This window comes from Melanostigma gelatinosum (genome assembly GCF_949748355.1).
Source record: "Melanostigma gelatinosum genome assembly, chromosome: 1".
In the NCBI taxonomy this organism is placed as follows: Eukaryota; Metazoa; Chordata; class Actinopteri; order Perciformes; family Zoarcidae; genus Melanostigma; species Melanostigma gelatinosum.
Window position 1 is genome coordinate 11,839,545 of NC_136634.1, and position 23,456 is coordinate 11,863,000.

At 43.9% G+C, this 23,456-nt stretch overlaps 1 protein-coding gene across 1 annotated transcript in view; it reads left to right on the forward strand.

The window, feature by feature from the left end:
* Window positions 1-3,577: 3,577 nt before the first annotated feature.
* slco3a1a (solute carrier organic anion transporter family member 3A1a) overlaps window positions 3,578-23,456 on the forward strand; it is a 29,588-nt gene continuing 9,709 nt past the window's right edge. Inside the window, exons 1-2 of the mRNA XM_079288219.1 lie at window positions 3,578-4,162; window positions 11,497-11,953. Of these exons, the coding sequence (XP_079144345.1) occupies window positions 4,004-4,162; window positions 11,497-11,953 (616 nt within the window). The 5' untranslated portion in view covers window positions 3,578-4,003. The remainder of the gene's footprint in view (window positions 4,163-11,496; window positions 11,954-23,456) is intronic.

Below are 23,456 nucleotides of genomic sequence, written 5' to 3' on the forward strand. Positions count from 1 at the left end.
GTCGTCTACCTGCAGCTGTCAAGAGTTTGTCTTTCTCTACAACTGAAACCTCAAGCACACATTTTAAACTTGACGTGGGAACATTTGCAGCTCTGTCTTTATTCAACTCACTGAGGATGCTTCCACAGCACCCAGCTGCCTCCAGTTCAAATCAGGCAGAGTAATTGAAAACAACTGTGTAGGTGTGCAGGGCCTTTAGCACTTAAGTTAAAGCATAGCTGCCTTCAGCGGTCACTGTCCTGAGCTCACACGTTACTATTGCACGTGGTCTTTGAACCAATAATCTTAGGTCGGTTTCATGTGGTCGAAAACTAGCATGTGGCTCAGACCACGCTAGATTTACAGTTCTCATAAGGCTGTTCCTTTAGCTTCCAATATTTACATACTTCAGCTTTGGTCACATGAGCGCTCAGTGGGATTTTAAAAACTGTCAGCTGGACAGTCAACGTGTTGCTTCTCCCAGCAGGATGAACGTAGGAAGTAGCATGCAAAGGCGCAGGAAGGATTTCTGTGTGGGAGTGTGTGCTGGTCGAGAGGGCGGGAGCGTCTACGATTGATGACCATTTTTGCATTGGACACATGCCAAAATCCCAGTCAGACAATGAGGGGGCCGCCCTGAATCACAGTCGACTGTTAAATCAGTGATCATTTCTCGTTTTTATTGTGGGTTCAGTGGTTGTTCTAACATGAGACAGTTTCAGGTCCTCTGGTTTACTATGAGAGTGGAACTGTGAGTCGAATGGACAAAATGAATGTTATACAATTATATTGTATAGCTACCACAGAATCATCTTGATATTGATATAAGATATTTTTTTACTGCAGTTATCACTAAATCCGTCTTCATTATGTTGACTCAAATGTTGTTTTGTGATTTACAAGAGGAAAGTGATTCGTGTCAGTAAAAGGATATGTTCTCATGTATTTAAGATCTCAGTATGTATCTTGATTAAACTAAACTAACTCAAATGGCAAATATGAAAATAGATTTAACCTCTGGACTAATCTCTAGATGTATAATCTTATATGTTGCATTTCTTAGGGAACGTTAGTATTGAGTATATCAATTAACAGGTCGAACAAGGCAATAAAAGAATATTAAATTAACCAAGGAGTGGTAATGGTTATATCATGAATATATTAGTCTATAAATTGTCAGAAAATAGTGAAAAATGTGCCTCACAGTTTCCATTTGTCTTGATTTGTCCTAAATCCTAAAATATTTAGTTTACGACATAAAAAAGACAAAAGCAGCAAAGCATTATATTGGAGAGATGGGAACTACAGAAGGGGAATATTTACCTTTTTTGCTTGTAAAGTGACTCAAACTGTTTCCACTCAATAGTCAGTCAATTGACTAAGTCGTTAATCAACTAATCAATTCAGCTTTTCGGCAATTCGGCATTTGTTTGTTCACCATATTTTATTGTAAATGCTTATATTTTCTATTTTTAAATTACGTTATACTATTGCAGTGTGTTTTACTGTTATGCACCAAATCACCAAGCCAAATCCCTTGTATGTGTAACGTCCTTGGCAATATAAAGTTTCTGATTCTGAAATATCTAATAATAACCTTGTAAAATGTCTTGCATGTTAACTTGTGACCAGTTTTTTTAAATGTTCAGTTTGGTTCAAAAACATATTTCATAGTTCAGCAATTACCAGCTCATCTCCTTGACCTTTACATGTCCTCATGCTGCTGCTGTTTTCAAAACAGAGCAAACAGCTGCAGAAAACCCTCGCAGCCACGATTTGTTTATCATCCTGAGCAGTTCCACCCCGTCATCATCATCATATTATTATGTGGTTGCATTACATCATAACCACCGCAATACCTCATCCCAGACATGCTGACAACACGATAATCCCATCATAAATGTTGGAAACATCTCCTGCTACAACTTTACCAAAGTGCTGTTGAAGGACAAGAGCTGCAGTTATAATTTGATTCATCAGCAACTATTTAAATAAATGATTGAATGTTTTGAGAAATACTAACTCTCCTTCACTTTCTTGCCATCGTTGAGAAGATTGATACCACTCTCATGTCCGTACGATAAATATAAAGCTAAAAGAAGCAGCTGGTTAGCTTAGCTTAGCATAAAAACTTGGCCCATTATGGCAATAATGTGACGGGCCATTTCTTGGTTTGGCTGATCATTTGGACAGAGCCGGGCTAGTTGTTCCCCCCTATTTCCAGTCTGTATCCAATATTGTCATCAAACTCTGAACACGAAAGCAAATAGTATATTTCCCAAAAATATTTAGAAATTCTAAACATTTGATTGTTCAAGCTTCTCAAATGTGTGTGAGAAACGTGTGTTTTCCTTTTCTTAACAATATAGTAAATTAAACATCTTTGGGGTTTGGACTGTTGGTCAGAAACAGCATGAGAGCTGAAGATTATCCTGGACTCTGGGAGATTGTAATGGCCACGTACCACATTTTATAGATTAAAAGATTGATTAAAAATGTAACTTTGAAGCAATCAATGACAAAAATAAGTTGGTTAATATAGTTGTAGCCCCAAGTGCTGTTACTGTCTGCACACAACGTATTCATTTGGTTGTTTTCATTCATCATTTATTGTCATGTTTGACTTGTTAATGGGGATACATTTTAACAATATACAGTTGGAAAGACTGGTCGGTGGAGTAGATGATCCAAAGATATTCCATTTATAACAACATAAAACACTTACCTTGTTCAGCAGCAGGATTCTCGCGATTTGAATCGTTGTATATCATATGAATTTAAAAATCCGTCTTGTCAGGTTGTATGAATGTGTTTGTGTCTGGAGCTATATGGCAGCTACTGGGTTGGTTTAAGTGTGTGCAAGATGACACAGAGAGGCACCTGTTTGTTTCAAACAACAATGGCGTTTCCTAAAGACATCAGCGTAGATGCTGCAGTAGCATCAGTTACATCTGAGAGAGTATTGCTTCATTGCAAAGAAGAGCAAAAACGGCACAGTAGGCCTTTCTAAATGGAAAACATGGTTTTACCTTCTTCCCAACTGACTTCGGTAAGAGTTTGATTGACAGATGGTTCATCAAATCACCAACCAAGTTAATTTTTTTACAGTGCCCTTTTCCAAACAGTTAATGAGGGCTTCTCAGCTCATTCTGTGTCAAACCATCTGGCAGGTCAAGTTTTATGTGGCAATTACATTGGAGAAGCCTGAGCAACAGCATGTTTCCCATACATAAATGACTTATCAAAACAGTTGTCAAATAATTATGTGTTGAGACTTAGTGATCGATTTAGCGACTGGCGACTTATAGCGTCAGCAAAAATAGTCCTTAATTGCAGCCCTGAGACTCAACAATCATCACCACAGATAGAATCCCTTTAGTTTTCATGAGGACAAATTATACATCAGAAAATAGCAGTGAGTCACTTTAAACACACACACACACACAGGGCCGCCTGTAGTGATTTTTCAAGTCGGAGGCAAGTTGAGCAGACTTGTGACGCTGCCACGCAGCGCCTCTAGGGCAGTGCGCGTGCTGACAGGGGAGAGAGGGAGGTGGGAGCGCAGTGACAGAGAGCAGTCATTGTGCGTGAAGGACCATGACAGTCCGGAGCGGCAGGAGTTAGAAGAGAAGAAGAAGAAGAAGAAAAGGAGGAGGAGGAAGCAGCCTTCAACCGGGACATTTCCCTCCTGCACCTGAGACCCACAAAACCCCCCGCTACGGAAACATGCGATTTGACAGAGATTTGCGCGCGCGTAGTTCACTTTTGCCTTCGCGAACACCTTCAGGGAGTTCACATGTTCCTGCGCGTCGACGAAGAGGCAATGTTTAAGGACAGACTACCGGCACAGCCCCGCGGAGTTTGGACGTGTGTTTTCGTAGCTTGACAACGTGTGCGAAGACGAAATTAGCGACAAGGAGCACCGCGAATGTAGTCTTCAGGTGGGAAAAGCGAATCGCTGTCTTCCCCCTGCGGTCCACCCTCCCGTGTGTTTCGGTTACCGTGTGGGTAAATTGAGGCGAGGATGCAGGTGAAGAAGCACCGTGACTCGGACCGGAGCGGCGGGGACATGCTGGAAGGAGACGGCCTCCGCAAAAACGTCTCATGCTTCTCAAATATCAAGATATTCTTGATATCAGAGTGCGCCCTCATGTTGGCTCAGGGCACCGTCGGAGCATACCTGGTGAGTGCAACACAAGCCGAGCTCATCGCGCGGGACTCGCGCTGCTACTGTGGGTCATATTCAGACTTTTGTCATCCGGGTCTGGGCTGTTTTTTGGGGTTTTTGGTTTCTGCTGCTCTGCTCGCTTTAGACTAAATGACACGTAGCAGAGAAACCGCGGGCTATGGAGTGGTCTCGTGTGACGTCACAGTTTAGCTGTCGGCCATGTTGGAGTACACACAAAGCCACTGGCATGCACGGCTGAGTCGCATGACCTATCGGTGGTGAACTTTTGTGCTGTCTTTGGTTGTGGCAGCAGAGCTGATAGACAAGAAATCATTCTTTCGTTTGCCAGCGGTCATTACACATCAAGGAAATGACACGAAGGAGCTATCCAAGCGACGTCGCGAGAAATGGCTGTCACGCATCTCTCGAGATATAAAGGAATGGAATTTGGCGTACACTAGAGTATGTGCGGATCACTTTATAAGTGGTCAGTGATTTTATTTACAAATTCGTTTGTGAACAGTATTTAATAAAGGAAATATAAATTAAACTTTTACATGAGAAGGTTACCGAAGCTTCATCGGCCCGTGACAGCAGTCGGTACCAGAGACGTGTCGAGCGTGTACAACAGGCGAAACACAGAGCTGCAGCCTCAGTATTGCTTGATATGAGTTTAACGTCAGATCATATATATATGTATGTATATATATATATGTGTGTGGGGCGGGGATGAAGTTAGGAGTTAGTTGAAAGTGAATTCCTACACACACGCACACAATGACGTGCATGTACAATGTAAACAAACACACGTGTCTGTTTGCACTGAGTAAACATTGAATATTGCTAAATATCTGACCAGATCTGTATATATTAACCCTTCCAATGACGAGATGAGAATTGTCGACGACCGTTGCTTTGACGTCTCGGACCCATCCACTGACAAACTGATTATAAGCGTCGAGCCCTTTGTAGCACTCCAGCTCGTCTTTTGTGTAAGGACTCGGGGTGTTCACGAGATACGTGTAGATGTTGGCGTAGTTTACCGATGGAAGATAAGTAGGATCGGCACTGAAACCATCTGCACTCATCGTATAGGGATCCAAGTTACCAATAACCTTAAATTTGACCAGGTAGCGAACCTTTGATGCACTATCCAGTGATTCAAAGTATTGTATTTTCGCCGCACTTCCTTGCTTACGCGCCGCCATGTAGGTTCTGTATGTACTCCAACATGGCCGACCGACCTCGTAACTAAGGAGATCGTGACGTCGGTGAGACCACTCCATAGAAACCTCTCTCTTTACTGTGGAGTACAGTCTGCAGGACATCTTTCATGCTGCTCAACTGTCTCTTGTTGTGAGAAAACATGCTGCTTCTGTGCCATGATGTAATTTGATGGGCTGTATATTTATCTATTAGGCTGTCACAATTCAAACTCAGCCTTTTTTTCAATTAACCTTCCAGCAGCAACTAAAGGCAGACATTACAGCTCTGCTTCGCATTGATAGTGATAGTCTTATCATACTCACAAAGGCAATAATTGGCTAATTTTACCCAAAATTTCATTCAAGGTCAAGGCCCCCCCCCCCCCCCCCCATCCATCTTACTTCCTCTTTGGTTTTGTTTTACTGGCTCTTTCGCTTTTAATATTAATCACACGTATAACTAATCAGGGTGATACGTCCCCCTCTTCTTATAAAACCTCAAAATGTGTATTTTTGTTTTGCGCTTTCAGTGCAAACGTAGAAAGATCTTAACTCTCTCAGAGACTGTAATATAAGTTTTATAGCTTGGGACTACGCTCCCAAATAATCCTCAGTGTCCCAAAAGGAGCTCCGCAAGGTGACCAACGTGGAACATTTAGTTTTAGTCGTGTTTATTCTCCAAGAATAACACTGTTTCCCCGTAGTTGCTCATAATTAGTAGACTAATGCCTGAATGCACCGGCCATATTTGGAGTGGAACATCTTATCTTCTCTGTGAGTGGACCTGCTGAGCATCAAGCATCCCGCTGCTCACAACAGCGACAGCAACTCAGAGTCAGTTAGGATGATTTCCTAAAGAGGACTTCCTCTTGTGTATTTCAAGAGGCGTTTGTTCTCCTTTTTTTTTTATGTTGCATCAGTTTTGGACACCTGTTCAACAGTTTGAACAATAAAGCAGTTGAGGCTTTTTATTATTTCCTCTTAAATAAAACCACACAATGTTTTACATTGGGTAACTGGTTTGGTGACAATCTGGTGAACTGGCCTCGACCTGGCTATCTCTGATTGGATGATGGGACTTAAGAGTGCTTGCTGGCAGAGAACGGACACAACTCTGCTATCGTGGCCCCCTTTGCTTTCTGTGAGCCGCTTACTGTACAAGACAGTTAGCGGCATGCTGGGTGTCCTGATTTAGCAGCCCGACTGCAAGTGAATACACGGTCAACCTGCTCGGGCAAATACCTCAGAAGTAGAGAGTTAAGTGTCATTGTTTCCAGATTCATTTGTGGTTTTCTCAGAAAGTCCCTCCGCTATGTTTACCGGCCGTGAGTAAGAGATGATGAATTAATGCTCCTGTGATTATCAGTTTATATCTGAAGTAAATCATTTAATGAACGATTCTTTTCAGCAGTTGGTGACTTGGTCTAATGGACTTTAGGGCTGCTAAAAGCGATTAGTTGATTATCATTTTGTCTATGAATGTGGAAAAAGCAGGGCGGAAATGCCAATCGCTATCTCCCACAGCCCAAAGTAACGTCTTCGTGTGTTTTGTTTTCTGTGTCCAAAACAATCATGCATCAATGATAAAGATAATCTTCGGTTCGAGCTCGAGCTGATCCCAGAACCATCATGAGACGGTTCCTTCACACTTTACTGCGGCAACTCCGTCGGATTTTAATCATGCTTTATACCAGGGGTCTTCAACGTTTTTCAGGCCAAGGACCCCCAAACTGATAGAGAGATGGAGCAGGGACCCCCGACTATATATATTGTATAAAATTGTGTTTTATATTAAATGGGCCTAGTACCGTGTATAAACATACCTTATTGGGCGGCACGGTGGCAGAGTGGTTAAGATCACTGCCTCACAGTAAGAAGGTACTGGGTTCGCTTCCCAGTCAAGGTTTCTGGTTTCGATTCCTGGTACAACCTGTGTTGAGTTTGCATGTTCTCAGCCGTGGCCGCGTGGGTTTCCTCCGGGCACTCCGGTTTCCCTCACCTCGGAAAAACATGCAAAGGAATGAATGCTTGGTGTGAATGCGAGTGAATGCTTGGTGTTGGTCGGAGGGGCCGTTGTGCACAAATTAGTCGCCACGCTTCCGTCAGTCTGCCCCAGGGCAGCTGTGGCTACAGACGTAGCTTACCACCACCGGTATGACTGGGCGAATGGTGGGCATGGAACCTTGTAAAGCGTCTTTGGGTACTATGAAAAGCGCTATATAAAAATAAGGAATTATTATTATTATTATTATTGTGCATTCAGTACTAAGCTATTCAAATAATACACAGGTTCATATGTTCATGTTTTCATTTTAAACAGGTACAGTGAGTAGGGAGGCCGTGCCACTGCCTTTTATAAACATCCTTGTCAGCGGATGCCAATATCAACATTGTCTGTCAATTGCATGATAATCATGCACACAAGCTATTGAAATTGATGTTTTCATTTTAAACGTGGAAACGAAAAATGAGTGATGGCCTATTAGTACCACTGCCATGCATAAAGATACCTGTTATCTTTTATACAATACTGAACTATTAAAAGAATGGACAGATTCATGTTTAGAGAATTTTTATATATTTTTTAATTAAAAATTTTTTTCTAATCAACCAAAAATTTCGCGGACCCCCTGTTGAAGACCTCTGCTTTATACTATAAATGAAGCCCGTTGAAGCTTTATTCGTGACTTGTGTGTATGCATCACCTGAGGTTTATTTCACGCCTCCCTGATGAGAACCAATTCTGACACGGCAGAGCTCGAGCTGCGAAGTGCAACTAACACCTGAACCTCAACTGTGTTCGTCTCAGCTCAGCAAGTCTGTCAAACTGAGGGCGCACTGAATCAGCCGAGCCTTGTGAGAGAAGCCCGAATACAAAACCATATCGTCATTTAAGAAAAGACATTAGATATCAGCATTAATAGATATGATTCAATACAGCACCTTCATTTTTTTATATATTACTGATTTCGTCATTTTATTTGTTCATTCATTTTTTTCTGCACACACATGCATGAACTGGAAAAAAGTGTAAACTTCACTCATGCCCAAAAATGAAGGATAGAAGACAAAGAAACTTGAATAACAATACAATGAGTGCACATGACATGGGTGCACTATAGACGTAGCTTATTTTAGAAGCCAATAAAACAACTCTTTAGCGTATTCAGAGCAGTTAAAGTACCTTTAGCTAACCTTCAGGAGGCGTCACCTCATGAAGCTGAATGCAAATGATGGTAAATAGCCGAGGCTTCAGTTAAAAACAGCTGCTGTGCCTTCACAAACGGCACCGTGTCGGCATTTTCACGTCTGTGCTAAACCTGAATGTGAAGAAGTGAATGTTGGCATTTAGCTGCTTTTTAGCAGCTAGCTGGTAATAGAGACCCTGTCGGTACATCCTGGGGAAAAAAAGTTGTGATTCCTTGTGGTCGGATGAGACTCGTCCTTCTGTTAGCAAGACGAGGTTTGTTGTGTTGCCATGCAACAGATTAAACATTTCCCCAGTTTGAGTTATGTGGATAAAGTGTAGCCGTGACCACTGACCATGTATACTCTATTTTTCCTATATCATTTGTTCCTGGTGTATTCCTCCTGGAAGGCTGCCTGTTTACGTCAGAGTGGAAATGCATAAACATGTTGAACCGGGAGACGAGGGCTTAACTCGTCCAGAGTGTTTCCACTGCTCAGCTGATGGGACGTGCTCGGATAACTCAGATGTTGCTGCCGTGTCTCTTGTCTGCGTCGAGCCGAAGCTACAGTGTCAACAGGTTATAAAGGCCCGGCATGGTTTCTAAACACTGATCAGATCCCAGCCCAGACAAGCGTAAATGCAGCCTGTCCAGTATGTTTGCATTTAGTGAGAGAGAGAGCCACCCCGAAGGGGACGTCATGAATCAGCCTGACGTTTTCTACCAACTCGGCATCACTAAAAGGACTCCGGCACGAACCGCCCCCAACAATCGTCCTCCCCGCGATGTGTAGCGCTGCCGCTGTGTCCGGAGCAGCTGCAAGAACGACCTGCTGTCATTTCTGCTTCTTAAAATTCACAGAAGACGACTTCTGTAATTAAAAAGCAGACGGGCTGTCCAGTGTCTCCTCACTTATATGCCTGTTGTGCCTTTTAATATTGTCTCAAAGGGGAAAATACTGTATGGATCAATGAGCAATGTAGGACAGTATTTATAGAAACCTATCAGTGGGGACTGAAGAGTAAAGGGTTTTCCACTCTGCTCAAACATAATGGAAAACTCAAAGACGCAAAGTGTTCACACTGTGTGACGTCAAAAGTGTATGACACGTGCTGAATGCAGCGGAAAGTGGGAGGAAACACAGCCAAACATTAACAATAATGTTATCTCCATTTTACCAACAGAAGAAACTCTGTTACTGATATTTAATACGTGGCCACGTTTGATACCAATGTGGAAGTAAAACGAAGAACGAGTTCTTCAGATAAGTCACCACCACATTCGGCCTGCATGGAGCCTCAAAGGTCATTTCCTTGTTTAAACATACTCTGATCTAATCCACGTCAACTGTATACATTGAATTAACATAACTCAAAACATTTTCCAACAGCAAAACCACAACTTAATTCATCACACAGTGAAGTCACTTCTTCTTTTTTTTTTTCCAGCCAGGGATGTTTGTGTTGGCACGATCCCCCATTTTCTTTTTTTTTTTTGGGGGGGGTTGAGCACAGTCAGAACTCTTGAACGGAGCCAGTGATGAAATGGGAAAGTGTGATGCCCTTTCAAGGGCAGTTTGGGACAGATCTGAAAATAGCTTCGTAACTGTTTGAATGTGATTCTGTTGTTCACATGGCACAGAGAGACTGTTCCCACAATCCTACACAGTGTGTCTGTCCACGGCTAATCTGCATAATAATTTGGGTGAGCGGGAAGCTTGGTCAGTTTAATTTTGACTTGGCAATATCTTTCAATCTCACAATACAGCGGTGGTCGTTGCAGACACACCTGGTGGAGATCTGAACTCCACTTAAGTGCACCGTTTCTAGTTTCAACTGCAAACTGAAGTGTACAAACCAACTGGGCGCCGGGCGCTGCTGGTCGGCTCCAGCGCTTGTGTGCGTAACAGCTGGTGCAAGAGAGGGAAGCTTGTGATGAGCTACATGTTGCTGTGCCCGGCTAAACAGAAACAGAGGCCCGTTTCCAGGGAGGAGCCGCTGTGTGGAACATCTGAACAGCTTGTTATTCAGGATACTCTAATGCAGGGGTCTTCAACGTTTTTCAGGCCAAGGACCCTCAAACTGATAGAGAGATGGAGCAGGGACCCCCGACTATATATGTTGTATAAATGTGTTTTATATTAAATGGGCCGTGTATAAACATACCTTATTGTGCATTCAGTACTAAGCTATTTAAATAATACACAGGTTCATATATTCATGTTTTCATTTTAAACAGGTACAGTGAGTAGGGAGGCCGTGCCACTGCCTTTTATAAACATCCTTGTCAGCTGATACCAATGTCAACATTGTCTGTCAATTGCATGATAATCATGCACACAAGCTATTGAAATTGATGTTTTCATTTTAAACGTGGAAACGAAAAATGAGTGATGGCCTATTAGTACCACTGCCATGCATAAAGATACCTGTTATCTTTTATACAATACTGAACTATTAAAATAATGGACAGATTCATGTTTAGAATTTTTATTTTATTTTTTTATTTTCTAATCAACCAAAGATTTCGCCGACCCCCTGCAGTACCTCGGACCCCCTGTTGAAGACCTCTGCTCTAATGGAAAGCTACAGTTTAGAACTTATGATGAACACGTGCCTCTTAAAGAATACCGGCCCCGGTTCCCCCTGATATATTAATGTGTGATCTGGATGATGATGACATCTGATCCACAGGCCTTTGCATCTACACCTGGCTGAGATCTGATCAGACGCGAACTGGCAGACCCGATCTCCGTTCCGGTCAAAATGCATTTATTTATCCAGATGTTACACCCAGACACAGATTGCATGTTGATGCCAGGTGTAAATGGAGTCATAGAGTTAAAATGCTCATGATGCTGTACATCGATAAATCGTACAATGAATTCTTGGTTTTTGTACTTTTGTTACATTTTTCATGACCGTGGTTTGACGTCGTGTCCTGTTGTTGTTTTCAGGTGAGTGTGCTGACGACCCTGGAGCGGCGGTTCAACCTGCAAAGTGCTGACGTCGGAGTGATAGCCAGCAGCTTCGAGATAGGGAACCTGGCTCTAATCCTGTTTGTCAGCTACTTCGGGGCCAAAGCACATCGGCCCCGTCTGATCGGCTGCGGTGGCATCGTCATGGCGCTCGGCGCCCTTCTCTCGGCTCTGCCCGAGTTTCTAACTAATCCGTATGAGATAGGGGTCATGTGGAGGACTGACACGGGCCGGGACGTTTGCTCCAACACCAGCAGCGCTGAAGCTCAGCGGGCTGAAGACTTGGTGTGCAACAACAGAGCCAACACCAACATGATGTACCTGCTGCTGATTGGAGCCCAGGTCCTGCTGGGGCTCGGAGCCACGCCCGTGCAACCTCTGGGGGTGTCGTACATCGACGATCACGTGAAGAAGAAAGACTCGTCGCTCTATATAGGTGAGCCACATTTCTGAAACTGTGTGACCAAAGTGTTAAAAACCCGATTATACCTAATTGTTGGAAAAAGGTAAATACCAAAGTCAGACAGCCAACGGCCTCTGCTGAATGATGGTTTGATAATCTATAGCTGAATTAAATTGCTGCTGAAGATGAGCAGTGTTCAATTAAACAGATGATTATCACACTGGAAATTAAAAATCTATTTGCTGCAGCACACTCATTTCCCAAGGCAACTAAAACTGGTAACGCGGACAGACAGCCATGGATGTGTTTGTTCATCAGGTGCAATGTTTGCACACTTTAAGTCAACACAGTATATATATGCATGCGTGCGTGTGTGTGTGTGTGCTCTTCTGCTGCACACCATATGCCTTTTTGTTCCACGAACAGGCCTGATCACGTGAGTGCCAGGTGAGCAAATCTCTGAGCGTTTTAATCTCCATGACGGCCCGTTTCAGTGGCCAGATGCGGGTTAAATGTCTCTGCTTCGCTCAATCCCATCTCAAAGGCGAGATGCTGCTGATGTGGCTTCTTCGAGGTTTAAAGGTGCATCCAAAGTGCTTTCTGGTGCAAAGTTCTGAAAACACAATGGCTGTTTAGGGGATATGTATTTGCTGTGATATGTATGTTTTTTTCCCATTTCAGTATGCAGAAGGAAGCTTTAATGCGTGGCTCATTAAGCCACGGAGGATTTTCACTTCTGTAGCTTTTTTTTTCTGTGGATCCACGCCGGATATTTCACAGCAACAAACCACCCAGTGAAATATGTTGACGTAACATATAGTCTGCACGGAGAAGAGCAACATTATGCAACATACGTTGGGAAATGCGTTTATTTGCTTTCTTGCAGAGAAGAGATGGACACCACTCTCAGGACATGAGATGGCATCAATCTTCTCATCGATCTTTTGGGCACGAAAGCGAATAAGGATTTAGAAAAACCTCTTTGCTCTAATGTTGTTGAGTCGAGCAGTTAGCTGCGAAGCCTCAGCCACAAACCCATGGAACAGTAGGCTTCCTTGTTTTTGACGGTGACCTGCCTGTTGGTCGTCCAGACGGCCGCGCCGGCCTTTGATGGAGTAGATGCGATGCGTCTGCGTAGCGTGTGCTGTTTGTTATCGGCGTGGAGCAGAGACAATGAGAGCCTGAATGGAGGATGAGTTCAGGCTGGCACTCACACAGCAGCGTGCATGTGTGTGGCCGCCTTTTGTCACTCAAATACAGGTGTGACCTGCGAAAACAAAGGCAGCAGTGTGCTCTGTAATCTCAAGCCCAAAGATGATCTTCTTAATTGCCGTTCATTGTGTTTATTTGTCCCAAACACATGAGCGCCTCGAGCTTTTGTTTGAAACAACAAATGGCCTGACAAATTGCCACCAAAAAATGTCTTTGCAATTTTTTTTTTGCGCCACTGTAGTGGCTTGTAAGCAGTTTACAGTGGGGAGTGGACTGCGAGTGATTGAAGTTTGGCAGGCATAAGGGAGGCGAGATTTGCTTCTGTCCTCCTCTGATAAGCTGCAAAGAGAGCTGGAGGAAAAGCAAGCGGTGAGCAGCGGGGAACAATGTGGTATTGAGTGGCGCTCAGCTGATCGTCCTAATCCTTCTGCTGCAGGCGTGTCATGTGCCCCCAGCTGCATGAATGGAGTAGATTGTCTGAAATTCTGTGAGATTTCCTTTCACATCCTGATAATTTATTTGTTTACGTCAACAAGAAACATTGTTATCCTCCTTCCTCCTAGTCGTGTTGTTTTCTCTCTGCAGACGGGTATCGCAGAAGGTTTGAAGGAGAATTTTTTTGGAGTGGTTCGAAGAAAGCGGAAAACACCTTTTGGAATCTTGAGAGCAGAAACTTTAACCTGACACGTGTCTCACAACAGCTGCAGACGGATGTGCTGTGTGAGCATGTAGAGTAAAAGCTCTCATACTGCCACATTACAAGTGTGTACAAATTCATGCTGTTAGGCACGTAGACTCTTGCACAGCTTTACGTGTTCAACCTTTTTCACACACACACTCAATGGGAGACAGAGTTAAATGCAAAGTATTCACTTCACTTTAATTCCCTTTAATTATCTGATATCACATAAGCTCAGCCCAAGGTGAAGAACATCATGATGAGCCCCGATACATGACACCAAAGTGTAATTGAAACTATTTGTCCCGCAGGCAACTGGCGCCTGCTGCTGTTGTCTGTGCACATTTTTCCCCGGTGACGTGTTATTGTTAAAATTAGAGGCTGAGCCAAATGGCCAGGTGGAAAGTGTCTTGCCTGTTTGGCAGAGGCGAACCCCGCCCTGTACGAGTACGGCGGTGCAGGAGGAGCCGAGCCGGGTAGGCCTGGAGAGGAGCCATAATTACAGAGGGAGTGCAGGAATGCCAACCAGCCAGCCATGAGGTGGGTCCGAGTGGGCCGTGCCGCACATGCATACCACACAGGCCGGTGAAAAACAACTCCTCCAGAGGCTTCGCTGCCTTCCCTGTGTATACTGCAGCAGACAGGCTTACTGCTGTTTAAACAGCTGTAAAACACACTCTGGCAAAGGTTTGGCTGCGACTCTTTCGAGAGCTTTTTGTCTCTGTCTGGTTGAGATATGTTCACTGTCGCGGCTAAGAATTTGTTTCGGAGCCTGTGCTTGCTACGTGGCACATCTTCTTAAAAGGAAGTGCTTCAGCGTTTGAATGCCATGTATTTGTGTGGCACGTTGTTGTTTTGGTTTGTTTCCCCGAGACGTAGGCACTGGTCTCTGGCCTAAGGAAGTAAACATGATTGGACAGATTGCGTCAACAGGATCTCTATTCCCACTGCTCTGTGACCTTTCACTAGCCACTGCTACTTCTGTCTCTTCCCACAGGACCCCTGCATAAATATACTGTATAGGACACACACAGACTGGTTTAGAGCCGGCGTCATGTCTCCGAAAGCACAGACTCCACCCTCCTGTTTCAGAAGCTTTTAAACAGCCTGGGATCTGGTCATTAAAATATAATCTACAGTGTGTAGTGCATGTGGTAAATTACATATATATGGGGGGGGGGGGTGGACTGACAGTATGACATTAATGAATTCATCAGTGTCGATGCTTTTTCTGCAAAATCCCACAGATTTGGACGTGTGTGGACGTCGCTTGTTGTATAGGAAATGCATGATCAGATTCAAAAGAGTGCTAATGAAGAAGTGCAATTAAAGTGCAATTTTCTAATTCAGCTTCTGGTGCTGGCAGAAGTGACACAGTTGCTGAAGTTGTCATAACAAAGTTTAAAGTCTGAGTTGCTTCTTTGTATGCCTCCGCGCCAGCAGAAGATGTCGCCGGAGGCATCGTGTTTTTAAGTTGTCCTTCCAGGTGGAAAAAACCCCCCAAAAAAACATACTCACGAACAAGATGGCTCAGGAACGCCTGGAGGGAACTTCTCCAAATTTGGCAGTAACATCTACTTGAACTGAAGGATGAACCGATTGGAATTTGTTGGTCAACGGTCGTTGTGACTTGACAAAACACATTTTGGGGCATAATTCATATGCTAATAACTACAGTATGACAAATGACTCACAACCGTGAGGCAGTAATTCTAGTTTGATTCTGCTTCAGCGTTGAAAGTAAACATTGAACTGAAAGTATGTCCTGTGCTCACTGCAGTCATGGTAGCTGCTCGGGAAGTCTGTACACACTGTGGTGTTTGAAGCTAAATGCTAATGTTAGCAGCCTAAACGGCTCGCGATGGCAACGTTAACGTGCTGATTTGTAGCAAATCATTTTAACCATCTTAGTATCACCCTGCAGGGATAACTGTAGCTTCAGGTTTGTTCGGTAAACTGATTGCAGTGGCAATGGTCTCCGAGGGATCCTCGAGAGACTAGTCAACATTCCTGCTGAAATGCTCCGACTCCAAACGGTTGCTGCAGTAGGGCGTTTATATAAGCTACTTAAACTCGGGGCATGTTAATGTCATCTTGAAGGATTAGATTCTAAATGGCTTTTTCCGTCTCTGCCATAAGCTGCGTGCCGAGTTTGCCTAGCAACACCAGTTTGTGTTATCTCAAGATGATAAACGCCGCTGCGGTAAACGTTCATCAGCCAGCCGCTGCTCCTCTGCATGACTCTAATGAACTGTGGGCTTGTCTTTCCACCACGTGTGACAGGAAGCTCGACAGTCAGAATGACCCAGAGACGTTTTCTCTGCGCTCTGCTCACTTACCTCGGTCCTAGAGGGTAGAGAAGGCACTGAGATTATCTTGTCCCCCACTTGTCAACAACATGCTGCTGCTGTCTCGAAGCTAATCAGTAATTATCCCCAAATACTCCCGAGTATCGTGTAAAGGAGTCCTAAAGGAACAGAGCCGAGCATTTGCAAAGCTTCAAAGTGCTCTCGTTTTCGGGAAATGGAAAGTCATTGTGGTTGATGGGTGGCTTCCCCAAGTTAAAGTTTCATTAAATCTGTTAGATTTTTTGAGGTGATCTCTCAGTCCTGCCTGTTGATGAGGCAAAACATACGCAGCAAATTTGTCTGCTGTTAATAATTTAAAGATTTTTCAGCGCCGGCTGTTTGCAGATGACAAGAGCTGATTGACCTGTTTGTTTAGACGTCGTGAGTCAGACGGGTGTACAAAGCTATCGGGTAGTGTTGACCTCAGAGGGGCGTGGACTTGCTGTACAATAGCCTCATAAGGACTTGTCATCTGGTGATTCACCTCCCCCAGTCAATCTGCTGCTGTTGTGGGACAGTATTGCAGTGACACTGTAGTTATGACGGTGCATGTTTTCCCACAGTGTACGGTGCTGTCTGTTGGACGTCTGATAAACATCCAAAGGTTTCACAAAATCCCTCGTTTTGTTTTGATTTTGACAGCTTGCACACAAAATAGAGGAAAGCAGCTGAACATTTGTGAACCAATTTCTATTTTAATTGTTTCCGAGGACCAAATATATACAGTAAAACTAAAAAAGAGCGAACTTGGGGGTAGGGTGGATAATGTATTACGCTTGAAATAGGTCTTTAGTTTTGTGTGTCTAACTTGCATCAGACTAATCTAAGAGCAGAAACACACTACGTCCAGTCTAAGATATCCTTATGAAACTTATTTTAACCTTATTTTTAAAGTTCCACTGATGATGGGCCAACATTTCAGGCCTCATGAACCTTTCATCCCTCAGCTGGTCGATGAGGGAACTGAGAAAGTGTCCGTTTGGGGGCCAGTAAATGGGTCAGACCTCTGCAGGAAATGGATCAGTGTTTGCATCTCCCGATGTGAAACCCTCAGGCCGTCTCACCGGGGCCTGCAGAGCCGTATGTTGAAGCTCCTTGCTTTTGCCATGAGCATGTTTCCCTGTTTTTATTTCTACCAGATCGCAGTGGAGTGGCGGCCCAGCAGCCTGAAAGGTCCCCCATGTGGCCTCCTGCTGCATTGTGGCTAGTTTGTGGCTTCAGTAGACCTCACCATGCCACCACGCAGCCGTCTCGAGGCGATCTGGGTCAGGCTCAGTCACCGCTGATTAAAAAGGGGATTTTTTTGTTTTGGTCACCCGTGGGGGGGAGGAGCGTGGGGATAAGAGGTGGGCGGAGGCGGATCATAAACACGGTAGCATCGGCCAGCCGTTGCCAGAGAAGCGGTCGGTTGTTAGGCTGTTTGTTTGTTTTTTTACTATTGGGTTGAGATGCTCAGTCCACTTCAAACCACACAGGAGCTGTGTTCCTGATCGCTTTTTCTTTTCACTTTTAGTACATTCTGCAGCCGCCCTTACAAAGTACATGTATTGAGACATACTTCATATTTTTATGGCATACTAATTAGCACGTGGAACGCACAAATGGCTTCTGGTCAGCTCCTGTCTTGGACTTGCCAGAAAAATGAGCAGTTTGTACATCTAGACCTGACCTTGGGCGAGGACTTTGCTCAGGAAGTAGAAATTCGTGCTGCGCTCGTGGCTTTGCCACAAATCCCAAGCCTCATTGATTGAGTGGTGTGTAAGTGGTTGATCTCTGGGCTCCTAGGATTACTCCGAAGCATGTTCAGCACTTAATCCCCATATCACTGATGGCGAAGAGTGAGGGATAACTGTGCCTAATTAAATGGACTCTGATCAATAGGTGGGCCGTAATTATAATTAACCGTTTGATTGAGTCAACTGTTATTTAATCAATGTGGAAACAGAAGTTGGTCCTTTTTTCTTTTCTGGCTTCGCTCTGATCCAATAGTTCTGCTTCTGACCAACTGACAAACTTCTGACCAAACTAGTTCAACGTAATTTCAATCGTCGTACACACATGGAGTCTGACTTCTGCATTTAACCCGTCCTCAGCATTTAGGAGCAGCGGGCTGCTGTAAAGAGCTATACAAGGTGCCACCTGCCCATCAGGATCCAATGTAACGCTCATTTGCACACACACTTCAACATGTGGACCAAAGAGGAAGGTAGCCGGCCTGTCACTTCTACACCGTCTGTCATCGTCACCTTCTGAAATGACAACCATCAGCTGGAGCTAATAAACGATACAACCGGGAATAACTTGTCAAAATGAAAGTCTCTTTGATCTGGTTTTTGTTCTGTGTTTTGTTGTACATAGAAGCACCACTTCATCATCTCAAAATCACGTTCGAATAGGATGGTCTTATCTCGGTGGAAACCTTGTCGCTAATAGTATCATGTCAGTCATCACAATCCCTCAGTTTATGCATTACATGGAGATAATTAAAAGTTTTCTGTCGACTTTATTTTTTTACTCCTCCCACATGTGTCCCTCCCCATCGATTCTCCTCTTCCTCAGGATGCAGCACAATTACTGCCCCGTTATAATTGGCGGCAAACACGATGTTGTACAATCGTCCGTATATTGTGCGCCTCACATGTTCCCGGAGAAGGGGGGGGGGGGGGGGGCTGTTGGCATCTCTACCCTGATAATTAGGCCTAGCCACCTGCTGAAGAAGCTGTTACCAGCTGCTGTCAAAGAGTCCCAAACCTCTCTGTGCTCCTCGTCTTCAATAGAGCAGCTGCGACTCTCCATCAGAGAGATGCACCCGCTCTGGTCTTTTGCCCTTTCTCCTCCACCACCCAACTGCCCCAACAATGGAGACTGTGGGTAGCTGCGTCTCTGCTCCGAGCAAACATCTTTGCAGGATTACAAAGGGATCACTGTAGCGGGGCAGAAGGACAAGCCTTCGCTCTGTTCCTGTTAACTCCTACCCGTCCCGTCTACCCGTCCTTCTCTCTCTGCTGACCCGGTGTTCACAGAGCTGGCAGTCTGCTTCCAGCATCGCATCACGGCCCTGTTTGAAAACATGCCCAGTCCGTTGATGCAATCTTATGGCACAGAAAGAACATCATTATTACTGTAACGGCAGTCAAAGCGTGCATTGCTGTAATATCTGGAAACCGCTAGCTCTGCATAAAAAAGACCCGGCAGCATTGATGCATATGCACTGATCATTTTACTAACGATGAAGATCATTTCATTGATTGGGAGTGTGGATTTTTAATCTGTCGGACGAAGAGAAATGGATTTTCAGTTGGAGCGAACGAGGACTGATGCCATAGAGGTTAATGAGGGCTTCTGCTTCCTGGAATAAGTTGGGAGTGTGATGACACACGGTTAATGGGACTCAAAGATTAAGTGACTGCATGTCAGGTTAAAGTAGCCTAATGTCTCTGATCTACAAGGTGCAAGAAGAGCCTGACTACAGGCTGCCTGAGCGCAACACGAGTACATGTTGCATGGTTCGATGAGCTACATTTTATTTGACTAGAGCGTAAGAAACGATACACCAACAGTCCTATAAGATATTATATGTCTCACTGCATGCTGACAGTGAGACATCATGCATATTACCAGCTAAATAAAATCATTAATTTGTAACACCTGTGCTTTTCTTACTGTGGCATGACAAATTGTCTAAAAACACCTATTGGAACTCTCGTCAGGGCTGTGTGGGCGTGTTCAGATGCTGCTTCATTAGCATCTCCTCCAGTCTCCTGTCAGACAGATGACACGTGTATCATTGTGGTTACTACGCACAGTCTGCTGGTAACATCAGAACATCATCTCAGTCCTCATGAAGTATAACTGACGAAGGAGCAGGACCACCTCCATGTATGTTACGGACCTGATTAATACGATGGCTTCAGTCAGTCTTATGTAGTGGAAGAGGGCTGGATGTTGATTTTTCCAGATTAAACAACATGTATTTATACGACGGGGCTTCACTGTTCCAGCTCTGCCGTGTATCCCACTTTTTTAAAACAGATTTTTTTTTTTTAAACAAAAAAACATTTAAAACAGATCTTCAGTCGGCGTTATTTGCATTGTCGATGAATCAATGAGTCTATGATAGAAGTCCACGGTAACGTCTTCAAAAGACCAAAAAAACACATTCAATTAACATGATATGAATCAGAGAAAGAGAGAAAAGCCTCACGTTTGAGAAGCTGGAAACAGAAAAAGCTTGCTTCAAAAATGACTGAAGCAATTAATCCCTCATGAAAATAGTTGCTTATTTTCTATTCAACGACAAATTGATCAATCGATCAAATCATTTCAGCTTTGTTTTACTAAAAATACTTATATGGAACATGATTGGGCTTTTAGCGTGTTTTTAAATCCATGACGGTTCAGAATATGTAGTGTGCGTTTTTAAGAATATTACACCAATTACAATAAAATTGTCATCTGTGGTTTACCTTTTTAAATTACAGAAGACGATATGTTAAAAATCTGACTAAATGTACAGGATTCTCAGTGAATGTCCTGCTACTTAGGAATAACTTGGGTTCAAGTAGTCTAGGCTCATATCAGAAGTCTACATATGAAGTAGGCTTCAACGAGGCCCGACGTTGACCCCATCTCAGGCCGTGACCTCTCGGGGGCTTAGATTGAGCCAGAGCTCAGTTTAACGTGACCGGGTGTTGCGGGGGGGCTGGTTTCAAATTTGAGATGGTTTGACGTAAGCGGAAGTTAAAGCAGGATGATCCTGATGTAATGGCATTTGAATGTGAGTTGAGAGCCTACTTTAAGCTTTGGCTTGTTATTTAGGTCATTGCTGTGTAGGGCCAACAGGGTTACTCTCGGCTGCAGCTGACCAACAGACCGGCTCTGTAACGATAAACTGATGGTTAATTAGTCCATCAACAGAGAAATCATCAGTATCATATCATCATATAAATATATAATAAGCATTTTCAACACATCTCCTTTGGCGATTGGAAATTATATTTTCATGCATTTTATGAATCGGGGGAAAATAATCTACAGACTGATCAATAATCAATACAATATAAATGAACCATTAAAAACCTGTTGGATGACCTGCAAAATGCATTGCTAAACTGGAAATAGTTTTCATAGGACCGAGAAGCTATATTAATTGAATTAACTGTATCCTATAAGACGTTGTTGTTTTTTTAAAGCTGCCTTCAGTGTGAATAAAGTTGACATTGATGCTAAAAGCCACTCAGGTGGGCGAGGCTTCACTTCCTGGGGTGAAATCAGGTGTCTAATGCTATTAGTGCTGACGTCTGGATCACTGAAGATTTAGTTGCCGTTAATATCCCCTGTACTTTTGCATGACTTTAACATGAGTTTACATAACTGATGTCTGCAGGAATTGATCATCATGTGTACGGAATTTAAAGTCCTTCTTGTTTAATCTCAAGAAGGAGATTTGTTAATTGCGATTGGCTCCTTTCCTCTCAGCAGGTCTGTTTTTGCTGCTGTTCGCAGGTTCACATCACGAAGGAGTCGCTGTGCATCAGTCTGCAGGAATAGGGTGTTAGTGGTATTGTCCGAAGAAAGAGGAAGAGGAAATGGGGCTTCAGCAAGATATTGCTTGAGAAATGTGAGATAAGAATTCTGTCAGTTCCCCGAAGAGTGCCTGAAGACGAATGACTTTGAGATCAGATGCGACTGCAGAAAAAGTCCAAATGAAATGGGACGAAACTTTATGGAGACTGCACAACCAGTTCCTTGGAGTTTGTTTTTCTTGAAATATATTGAGGTGTGAAGCAGTGTTATTGGCAGATGGAGTGGCCAGTCACTTGAGAGCCACTGATTATGTCATTGCATGCTCGAATAGCTTCTGAGTGAAGTACTAAGACCCGATATCTTAATGCACTCTCTGATGAAGGTCTAGTGAGAAACTGCGGCAGGTTGTGAGTGGTGAGAAATAGGACACGAGCCGGTTAACATGTGGCTGATGTGAGGTCAGAGTTAGACCAGCACATATAACATCAGTGTGCTTCTACATGCAACATCAATGCTGGCGATTGAACCGGGTCCTCGTCGTAACAACAGAGCACTGATTGACAAGTTGACGACCACCAATCACTCTGATTGCTTGTGGAAATTGTAAATCCTGGACGTTTGTTCGCGGTGCAGAGCTCCGTGCATATTTACCGGCGAGCTGGTAGTCCGGAGTCGGGCTACAGTGGCAGAGAACAAACGAGGCCGGTGTATTTGTGAAGAGCAATTTGAAGGTGACGCAAAAGTGTACCCAGTTATCGATACACACTGTAAAATGTGCCAAAATGAAGCTATATTCACTAGCCCATCAATCTAACAAGCTCAGCTTCCTGTCCTAAAGCAACAGAGAAGACCAGCTGACGATAACTAACAAACAAGGATGTATTCTATGACTCCATCAAAAGAAAAACTTCATTTCAAATGTGATAAACCCTCATTTTCAATATTGATTCACAACAATTAACAAACCAACGGGCTTTTAAACCACAGATGTGAAGCTGTGTTTTTTCAGGTTTACGTATTTATTTGACTGATTTCTTATTTCTCATATTTATCACTTTTGTCATTTGCTGTTGTAATCCTGCAAATGTCCCCACTGTGGGACCAACGCTCTCATAATAATCGTATCTTGAAGACGGATTGAGTGGTTATTGTGCAGGCTGTTTCTGTGGCGTTGATGAGAGAAGAGGAAGCAGGAGGATAGTTGTTGGGCGTGGTGCATGACTTACGGTGGGTCTGAGTCCTTTGTGTAACTGTCGGCGTGAGTGAGGCCACCTTACTTCACTGGACATGCAGGAAACGGCCTGTGCTGATCTCTGAGTGTTTCTCCCGAGTCTCTTCAATCTTCAAAACGTCTTCACGCTTCTACGCGGAGGATGTTATGGCCATGATGTACGGCCGAGGCGGAAGACGGGGCTGTTTGTTTGAAAGCTCTGTAAATTGTGCGCTCTTAAAACTTTACAGTAACCTTTAAGTCTCTGTGTCTGCTTCGTGCACTTCTTCCCTCCCAAGACTCTTTTTGTTCCTGCTCTCAGTTGACGACAGAGATGCAGAGCTGAGACACTGGCTGTGCCTTCAGCAGTCGTTTGGCTCTCTCTGTTTCAGTCTGGGCCCTTGTGGAAGTGGCACCAGCTGTTTGTCTGGCCTCCGACGTCGCACCGGCCCTCCGCTCTTATGTAGCTCAGCCGACCTGGGCCGGATGAAATGGAGGAGAAGGCATTCCCTTTGTACAGTGAGAGTGGGAAATAAACTGAGGAGGGCACGGGCTTAATGC